Source organism: Haematobia irritans, chromosome 1 (genome assembly GCF_050003625.1).
Source record: "Haematobia irritans isolate KBUSLIRL chromosome 1, ASM5000362v1, whole genome shotgun sequence".
NCBI lineage: Eukaryota > Metazoa > Arthropoda > Insecta > Diptera > Muscidae > Haematobia > Haematobia irritans.
The window spans coordinates 52,156,857-52,167,570 of NC_134397.1; the positions used below are offsets into that span (position 1 = coordinate 52,156,857).

The 10,714-nt window shown below is 36.7% G+C and overlaps 1 protein-coding gene across 1 annotated transcript; it reads right to left on the reverse strand.

Annotated features, from left to right (window-relative positions):
• Positions 1-1,096: 1,096 nt before the first annotated feature.
• On the reverse strand, positions 1,097-3,567 carry LOC142224998 (uncharacterized). Its single transcript, XM_075294775.1, has 3 exons — positions 3,518-3,567; positions 1,450-1,687; positions 1,097-1,378 (listed from the first exon to the last, which is right to left on the reverse strand). The coding sequence occupies exons 1-3, from the start codon at positions 3,565-3,567 to the stop codon at positions 1,097-1,099; spliced, it is 570 nt and encodes a 189-aa protein (XP_075150890.1).
• Positions 3,568-10,714: the final 7,147 nt, after the last annotated feature.

The following is a 10,714-nucleotide window of genomic DNA, read 5'->3' on the forward strand; positions in this document are numbered from 1 at the left end:
ACACAAGGAGTAATTTTATCAACTTTGCTATGTAGCTACAACTAGGATTTTTCTCTCCTTACAAAAATAGGAATTAGACTAATGGGTTACGAAATCAGAAGAAATTTTCCACAGAGAACTTTTTTGGCGACTGTGTAGTACTTCTTCTCCTATCCTAAAACGCCAGATGTAATCTTCCTACAGTTAAACTCATCGTATTTGAAATTGATTTACGTTGCAGCATAGGTATAGGATTTTTATACCCTCCACCCTAGAATGATAGGGTGGTAGATGGTATAAAAATACCCTCTGACACAACTAACATTACCCTATGACACAACTAACATTGTCATTCTTTTTGTAAGACATCGAAATATTGATCTCAGATTCCATAAAGTATAAACGAGGCTTGCTTTTAATATTTCGGGATTGGGCAACCCCAGTTTTACAGTCGGCTCTACGAAATAACGCCCCAATGAAATAAGACCCCAAAGAGAAAATGAAATAAGGCCCCAAAAATTGGGGTATTTTTTCACAACGAAATAAATCCCCAAAACAAATATGAAATAATGCCCCAAAATATGAAATAGCGTCCCAAATGTGTATGAAATAACACCTCAAAAATTTTGACCAACAAATTCAGGATTTAAACATGTTTTTATTTACCAAAAAAAAAATTAATTCAAAAGCATACATATTAATTAAATTACTATAAATATTCAATACGTAAATAAGTATAAATCAAATTATTATTCAAATTGTAAATCAATATATACATGAACATAGCTGCGCTATAAATTACAAAAATACTATTAAGGTGTCTTCGACCGGTTGGCGACAGTAAGGACAACTATATTTTTCCAAATTCTTGGATACTGCATTGGCTTGCAAAATTAAATTGCATTCAGAACAAATCTTTAAATGTTTACACGGCAATAAGATCACATTTGATTCCCTATCCCTGCAAACAATGCATTCATGTTCATTTGAATCATGGTGTGAAATTTCTGAAGCCTCATCTTCCGAAGTATCTTCATCTTCCTCAAAAATACTAATTTCTGGAGCCATATCGACACAAATTTTATTCCGTTCGTACACCATCCGGGATAAGAAAGTATCAGTCGTAATTTTTCCTTGTTTTAGCTGCAATGTGGATTCTTCGATTAGTCTGTGACGCAACGCGTCCTGTTTTTTTTTTTCGTTTGCACAGAGTTCCTCCACCCTCAACGCATTGTTCGAACTGTCTACTTTTGAAGAATTCCTCGTTGCGTATGACGGCTACGAATTTAAAAAAGTCTCCACCTCTGTCAGCACTTCGTCCCAACACACCATTATAGGCTTCTACTGCCGAAGTAGTCCTGGTTTTTTGATTGTAAACGCTAAAATTTTTAGACCCAATCTGAAAAAGATTTTAAGAGTTATGGTGCAACTATATCATACTGGAGTAACTCAAAATAATCTATATCACACCTTTTGTATCCATTGCCTTTCGTAGTAATTTAGAAATGGTAGGAATACACCTTCACTATCCATTAAAAATATCTTGCCTTTAATATCTCGAAAAGAGGTCCCAATGAGATTTGGTGGAAGGAGTGGAAGCGCCATTATTTTGTGGTATTCTGCAGAAGCTGGTTTCGAAGATTTTATATATTGTAAAAGCTGTTTGTGGCTCCGCATATTTCTTTTAATTGCTTGGCAGTAATGGAACCTATTAGTAGTAAAAATATGTTAAATTTATTAGTGTTATCTGTAACGAAGAACTGCTTTTCGAAATATATAAATAAAACAGTATCGCACAATACAAAACTGGATTGATGTTTTATGGATGAGTTTTGAGAAATGTTTTTGCAAGTAAGAAAGACAATTTGGGCGATTGATTGACAAACTACATGTAAAAGTTGACATTTGATGAATATGTAGAAAAAGAAAATTCGCGCGAAAATGAAATAAGGCCCCAAAAAAAAAAGAAATAACACCCCAAAAAATGTTGTTTTTGTTATCTATATAAAACTTTGGGGCCTTATTTCATTTTCTCTTTGGGACTTTATTTCATTGGGGCGTTATTTCGTAGAGCCTTACAGTCTGCCAACTGACACCTCTATCGTAAGAATTGACATTTTTAAGGTTACGCATACACAAATTGACATACGAGCGTTATTCGTGTTGTGTGCGACTGTATGGATATTTCAACATGAACCAAATCCAACAAAAGTTGCTGGCTCACGAAGCTCTTCCAAACAAATGATCCCATGTTTTTTTTTTTTTTTTGGAAAAAAAAACGGGACGTTTGGTTGCCAGTTGCCTTCCACAAAATCAGGAAAACCAACAGCCAAAGATATTCACAATATCCAGCACATCTAATTGTGGTCGGAGGGCCGATGTATAAGGAGACTATATCAAAAACTGTACCGATACACAATATATATTTGTCACACCTATTTATAGTCCTAAAAACCTCTAGATTTCCAATTTCAGGCAAATTGGATAAAAACCACGGATTCTAGAAGCCCAAGAAGTAAATTGGGGAAATGGGTCTATATGGGGGCTATACCAATACATGGACCGATACTCACTATTTTCGGCGCACCTCTGTATGGCCCTTAAATACTTCTAGATTTCAAATTTCAGGCAAATTGGATACATTCTACGGTTTCTACAAGCCCGAGAAATAAAATCTGGAAATCGGTCTATATGGGGCCTACATTAAAACGTGGACCTATACTCATTATTTTCGGCATACATCTTCATGCTCCTAAAATACCTCTAAATTTCGAATTTCAGACAAATTGGATAAAAACTATGGATTCTAGAAGTTCAAGAAATGAGATCAGACTATATAGCGCCTTACCAAACCATGGACCGATACTCGCCATTTTCGGCACACCTTTTTGCGTCCCTAAAATACTTCTAGATTTCCAATTTCAAGCAAATAGTATAAAAACCGCGGTTTCTACAAGCCCAAGAAGTAAAATCGGAATATCGGTCTATATGGGGCCTACATTAAAACGTGGACCGATACTCAATATTTTCGGTACACCTGGTTCTAAAATACTACAAGTTTTAAAATTTCAGCAAATTGGAGAAAAACTACGGCGTCTAGAAGCCCAAGAAGTAAAATCGGGAGATCGGTCTATATGAGGGCTATCCCAAAACATTCACCGATACTCACCATTTTCTGCATACCTTCTTATGTCCTGAAATACTTCTAGATTTGCAATTTCAATCGAATTGGATGAAAACTACGGTTTCTATAAGCCCAAGACCCCAAATCGGGAAGCCGCTTTATATGGGGACTATAACAATACCTGTACCGATATGGCCCATCTTTGAACTTGACTTGCCTGCAGATAAAAGACGAGTATGTGCAAAATTCATTATTGAAGACTTTAGCGTGATTACAAACAGACAGACAGACGGACATGGTTATATCGTCTTAGAATTTCTCCTTGATCTAGAATATATATACACTTCATATAATCGGAAATCGATATTTCGATGTGTTACAAACGGAATGACTAACTTATTATACCACCATCACCATTCTAAGGTGGTGGATATAACAACATCGGGTTGACGATCGCCCGCCATACTTGTATAGTCCTGACTTGGCATCGAATGCCTTTTTTTATTCTCGTAAAAAAAGAAGATAAGAGGTCATTTTAATCAGAATGCATGTTTTCGAGATACCAAGCTAATTTCAATCTACTCTTATTGATATAGGTCGGACGGTATTGAAAATGGGCCAGTCGGACCACTTTTTACTACAGTCCCATATAAACCGACCCTCAGATCTGATCCCTTTGAAATTTGGTACGAGATGTTTGTATATGCCATCTAATAACAATGCGAACATTGATATCTGTTCATAAATGTATATAGCTCCCACATAAACCGACTGATGGAAAAACCGGACGTAAGTTCGGCAAGGCCGAATTTTATGTACCCTCCACCATGGATTGTGTAGAAACTGTCATTTACAATCGAATTACTTGGGCAAGGTATCTTAAGACTTCTTAACATCGTTTTCTAAATTGTAAGTTAACCCACACCTGTGTGATTGGGGATCGGTTTATGTGAGGGCTATATATAACTATAGACCGATATGGTCTAGTTAGGCGTGGTTGTTTACGGCCATGTACTAGCACAATGTACAAAATTTCAACTGAATCGGATGAAATTTGCTCCTCCAAGAGGCTCCAACACCAAATCTGGCGACTGGTTTATATGGGGGTTATATATGATTATGGACCTATATGGACCGATTTTGGAGTGGTTGTTAAAAAACATATACTACCACCACGTACAAAATTTCAACCAGATCGGATGAATTTTGCACCGGAGGTCAAATCTGTGTATCGGTTTATATGGGGGCTACACATAATTATGGACCGATGTGGACCAATTCCTGCACGGTTGTTAGAGACCATATACTAACACCATGTTCCAAATTTCAACCGAATCGGATGAAATTTACTTCTCTTAGAGGCTCCGCAAGCCAAATCTGGGGATCGGTTTATATGGGGGCTATATATAATCGTGAACCGATGTGGACCAATTCCTGCATGGTTGTTAGAGACAATATACTAACACCACATATCAAATTTCAACAGGATCGAATGAATTTTGTTTCTCCAAAAGGCACCGGAAGACTTTCTTTGCATTTCACACTCTACAATCGTTAAGCATGTAAAAATTTCAGCAAATCAGATTTTCCCTCTGCGTTCACTTTTTTGAGTAGGTCATAGTATAAAAATTATCTTCATTGGTTTTCGTTTTACAAATTTTGACAAATAATTTCCTGGAATTTATTTCATCCATATTGCAAGAGGAACATTAAAAAAGACAATTCGAAAAAGAAAACCACAAATAAAAGCAAGAAACCCAAAACAACCCAGCAAAAACTCCTATTACCAGGTATGAGTACAAGTATGCCTGCGCCAAATTGGTAACAACTTCCTCGTACATATATCAGTAGTAATACTTTTACATGGGCATGACATTGGAGGAAAGTACTTCCGTGCAAGCATACCAGCAGTCGAAAAATAAGTACTTCTTCGCAAGCATACCAGCTCTCCAAAAATAATATCTTTACCATAAAAATACCCAAAAAGTGGGAACTCACCCTTGTTGTTTTGTAATCAAAAACACTATTCCACGGTCCACGACATGGATCTATTCAATGATGTTATTTTGTAATAAATTATGTACTATACAACTTTAGAAAACAAAGGTATATTTTATTGGCAATTTTTTCTTGAAATGTAATTTGGCATTACTTATCGCTACTATTAAATGTGCCCACTGTAGGGCCGAACCCGGACCTCCAGATATGATTTTGATTACCGGTATTAATAGAAAGAAACACTTTTTGCCTACACAGGTAAGTTATTATTTTTAAATCCCAGGTAATACTGCAAGTAGTAACTTTTTGATTACCGGTATTACTGAAAGAATCACTAGTGCTTACCCAGTTTTTGCTGGGAAACGCAAGTAACGTAAAACACAAAGCAAGTAACGTAAAAAAATTTTATTATTAATGGTTTTTATATTAATGCGAGTTTTTATTGCCCTCTCTCAGCATCTCGATATCGTTAGCAAAAATGAATAATGCGTTATGATGCGACGAAAGAAATAAGATGCGGTAATATGGTTTTTGGTAAAGGGTGATCGCTCACTTCTTCCATTGTGTGGTCAGCTGATGCTTGGATCAATGGATATGTAAATAAGCAGAAATGTTGATTTTGGAGTTAAGGTTAGCCAGAAGCATCATAAAAGCTACCAATGCATTGAGGAAAAGATACAGTTTGGTAAGGTATATGGGCCGGTGGCATCAGTGGACCGTACTTCTCTACAGATGATGTGAATAATAATGTACCATAACTGTGATTTATTTGCCCAAAATGTAAGAGCTTGACTTGCATGTCATGTCGTTTCAAGAAGACGGTGTCACGTGCCACATAGCAGGCTTAACAATTGAATTATTGAGAGGCTAGTTCGGTGAACATTTTATTTCATATTTTGGGACTCGAGCTTACGCACAATCACGACGGAAAAGTTTTATTCACGCACGACATTTTTGGTTGGACTCACGCTCAGACACACTCTGGAAATGAAAATCCTTTCTCACGCACGCAAAGCTCTTAAAGACTCATACTTGCGATCGAATAAATGCTTCAATGATATCTTTCAATTGGTCAATTAATGCGGGCTTGTTTGTGTAGACAAGAGCTTTAACATTGCGTCAAATTGCACGACATAAGCGCTAGAGGTATGCACGTGCCACGAAAACTCGCCCCATTCAAGAAATTTTAGCCGTATGTTACGGTTAAAATTTAGTTTTGAGAGTGTGTAAGTGAAAGCTAAAAAGCTAAAAAATTCTCGTCGACGAAAATAGTGCGGTGTTCGCAATTAGATTGTCCCTATAATGCTAGAATTGTATGAGTTATTTACCTAATTGATTAAAATCAAGAGCGTTATTAACATCAACCACAAAACGAAAATTTCATTAAAATTGAGCCATTCATATAACAAAACAAGACAATCAAAAAATTTCGTTATATTAATTTGTTTTGTTGGCCCAATTTTAACGATGTTTTTTCCACCAGGTTATGAGTGAATAAAAGTGTAAGCGAATTCAACTCGTAAGCGTTATGTTATGTTAGGTTAGGTTAGGTAAGGTTAGGTTAGGTTAGGTTAGGTTAGGTTAGGTTAGGTTAGGTTAGGTTAGGTTAGGTTAGGTGGCAGCCCGATGTATCAGGCTCACTTAAACTATTCAGTCTATTGTGATACCACATTGGTGAACTTCTCTCTTATCACTGAGTGCTGCCCGATTCCGTGCGTTATGTTCATGAACGGGATTATTTTCGTGAGTGTATTCAGTTGACCCATTGAAAGAAATTTTACGAATAAATGCTTCAAATTTATTCGTAAGATACCGGCCGAAATGTTGCGAAGAGTATGCCAATATTGGACTCAGCAGAGAAATCGTGGTCAACATTTGCATAAAAAAAGCTACTTTATGTCCGCAGAGGTGTGTGCCGAATGAGTTATATATCGGTCCATGTTTTGGTATAGGCCCCATATAGACCGACTTCTCGTTTTGACTTCTTGGGGGTCTAGACACCTCAAGATTTATCTGATTTGTTCGATATTCAAAATGTAAACATATGTTAGGACCACAAATTGATGGGACGAATATGGTGTGTATCGGTATATCTTGGTACAGCCCGATATGGACCGATCTTAGGTTAGGTTAGGTTGGGGTAGGTGGCAGCCCGATATATCAGGCTCACTTAGACTATTCAGTCCCTTGTGATACCACATTGGTGAACTTCTCTCTTATCACTGAGTGCTGCCCGATTCCATGTTAAGCTCAATGACAAGGGACCTACTTTTTATAGCCGAGTCCGAACGGCATTCCACATGGTCTTAAGGTTTGACTTCTTGGGCTTCTACACACCCCAATTTTTATGAGATATGTCTGAAGATAGAAATATGGATGGACTTTAGATGGAAATATGGATGGACTTTAGATGATACGGTCAAAATTTGGTCAAGGGAAAACGCGTGTAAATCGGTGAAATCGTTTATATAAAAAATCAAATTAAATTTCTTTTTCAAGTTCAATTAGTATAAAATTCAGGAAAAATATTCAGTTAGGCTTTCGCTTTTCCAAATCCGTATTGCCGGGCCTCACGCTTGACACCTGCCATCAGATTTTGTACAGCCACCTTGTCCACCTTCTTCGCCAGTTTGCCTTGAACTGCTGCTCGTCCTTAGCAGTTTTTTTGGTCTTCTTTAGGTTCCGCTTGACAATAGCCCAGTATTTCTTAATTGGGCGGAGCTCTGACGTGTTGGGAGGGTTCTTGTCTTTGGGAACCACCTGCACGTTGTTGGCGGCGTACCACTCCATGGCCTTTTTACCGTAATGGCAAGATGCCAAATCCGGCCAAAAAAAGTACGGAACAACCGTGTTTCTTCAGGAAAGGCAGCAGGCGTTTATTCAAACACTCTTTCACGTAAATTTCTTGGTTGACAGTCCCGGAAGCTATGAAAATGCTGCTTTTCAAGCCACAGGTACAGATGGCTTGCCAAACCAGATATTTCTTTGCGAACTTTGACAGTTTTATGTGCTTGAAAATATCTGCTACCTTTCCCCTTCCTTTTGCCGTATAAAACTCCTGTCCCGGAAGCTGCTTGTAGTCGGCTTTGACGTAGGTTTCGTCGTCCATTACCACGCAGTCAAACTTCGTCAGCATCGTCGTGTACAGCCTCCGGGATCGCGCTTTGACCGTCGTATTTTGTTTATCATCGCGATTTGGAGTCACTACCTTCTTGTAAGTCGATAGTCCGGCTCGTTTTTTGGCTCGATGCACAGTTGTAGAAGATACACCCACCTTATTTGCGGCATCTCGGAGAGAGAGGTTAGGGTTTCGCTTGAAACTACCGGCAACTCTCTTTGTCATCTCAGCGGCTTCCGGTTTTCGATTTCCCCCCTATCCAGACTTCCTGGCTGTCGACAAACGTTCCCCAAACACTTTAATTACATTTGTAACGGTTGATTTGGCAACTTTTAGCGATTTTGCCAGCTTTGCGTGCGAGTAGCTCGGATTTTCGCGATGCGCGAGCAAAATTTTAATACGCTGCTCTTCTTGCTTGGACGGTATTTTGACAACTGAAGAGTGAATTTCAAAATCAAAATAGGAGCAACATTCTACACACACACCTTCAAAATGAGGGGTGTTCAGGTTTTTTTAATGCAAAATTGAAAGAAATACGTCAAGTTTATGTTGACCAAATTTTGAACGTATCACCCTTTAGCTTTACATCGGTCCATATTTTGGTAAGTCCCCCGATCGACCGATTTTCCGTTTTTAAATATGCCCTCTAACATACCATAGGATGGGAGTATATTAACTTTGTCATTCCGTTTGTAACATATCGAAATATTGCTCCAAGACCCCATGAAGTATATATAAATAAAGGTCGTGGTGATATTCTGAGTCGATCTAAGCATGTCCGTCCCTCTGTTTAAATCACGCTAACTTCCGAACGAAACAAGCTATCGACTTTAAACTTGGCACAAGTAGTTGTTATTGATCTAGGTCGAATGGTATTGCAAATGGGCCATATCGGTCCACTTTTCGTATAGCCCCCATATAAACGGACCCCCAAATTTGGCTTGCGATTGCTCTATGAGAAGCAAATTTTATCCGATCCGGTTGAAATTTGGTAGATAGTATTAGTATATCGTCTCTAACAACCATGTAAAAATTGGTCCATATCGGTCCATAATTATATATAGCCCCTATAAAATCTATCCCCAGATTTGAACTCCGGAACCTCTTGGAGGAGCAAAATTCATCCGATTCGTTTGAAATTTGGTACGTGGTGTTAGTATAGGGTCTCTAATAACCATGCAAAAATTGGTCCATATCGGTCTATAGTTATATATAGCAGATCTCCAATCACACAAAAATTGGTCGATATCGGTTCATAATCATGGTTGCCACTCAAACCAAAAATAATCTACCAAAATTTTATTTCTATAGAAAATTTTGTCAAAATTTTATTTCTATAGAAAATTTTGTCAAAATTTTATTTCTATAAAAAATTTTGTCAAAATTTTTATTTTATAGAAAATTTTGTTAAAATTTTATTCGGTTCATAATCATGGTTGCCACTCGATCCAAAAATAATCTACCAAAATTTTATTTCTATAGAAAATTTTGTCAAAATTTTGTTTCTATAGAAAATTTTGTCAAAATTTTATTTCTATAAAAAATTTTGTCAAAATTTTTATTCTATAGAAAATTTTGTTAAAATTTTATTCGGTTCATAATCATGGTTGCCACTCGAGCCAAAAATAATCTACCAAAATTTTATTTCTATAGAAAGTTTTGTCAAAATTTTATTTCTATAGAAAATTTTGTCAAAATTTTATTTCTATAGAAAATTTTTGTCAACATTTTATTTCTTTAGAAAAGTTTGTGAAAATTTTATTTCTGTAGAAAATTTTGTTAAAATTTTATTCCTATAGAAAATTTTGTCAAACTGAATTATATACGTATTTGATCGATCTTTTTTGATTTAATATATACCACGTATGGACTTACATACAATTTAGAAGATACCTTGCCATCGGCAAGCGTTACCGCAACTTAAGTAATTCGATTGTGGATGGCAGTATTTAGAAGAAGTTTCTACGCAATCCATGGTGGAGGGTACATAAGCTTCGGCCTGGCCGAACTTACTTTTTTTTTTTGTAAAAAACTTTTTTTTTTTTTTTGTAAAAAAAAAGAAATGCAACAAATCTCTCGAAATTACATACATTTTATGCTTATTTAGTACTCGTCAGTTATTTACATCCGAAAATTAATAAATTGAAAATATATCTTCACACAAAACGAAATGATTAAGATCCACCAAAAAAACATTCGAACACAAGTAAATTCGATTCTTGTCATCTGGCACAAAGAAAGAGCTGCAAAAATTAAACTGATTTTTGATTGCTTCATTCTCTTACAGCCACAATCTACTTATTCAGCTTGATTTTGTTATTCGTATGTTGTTAGATAGAGGAAAAAGCTACTATACCACATTACCAGCCTATTCCATATTCGCTGCACTTACTCTATATAGCCGCTAACAACCATAACAAATTTGGTCCATATTGGTCTATAGTTATATATAGCCCCCAGATAAACCGATCCCCAATCACACAAAAATTGGTTCA

Bases quoted from the DNA above. Each gene is read 5' to 3' on its own strand.
- LOC142224998 (XM_075294775.1), bottom strand. From the start codon at position 3,567: ATGGCGGGCGATCGTCAACCCGATGTTGTTATATCCACCACCTTAGAA. The intron at 1,688-3,517 runs GTGATGGTGGTA...TACTACTAATAG, and splicing joins ATATCCACCACCTTAGAATG to GTTCCATTACTGCCAAGCAA. The intron at 1,379-1,449 runs GTGTGATATAGA...AATCTTTTTCAG, and splicing joins AAAGGCAATGGATACAAAAG to ATTGGGTCTAAAAATTTTAG.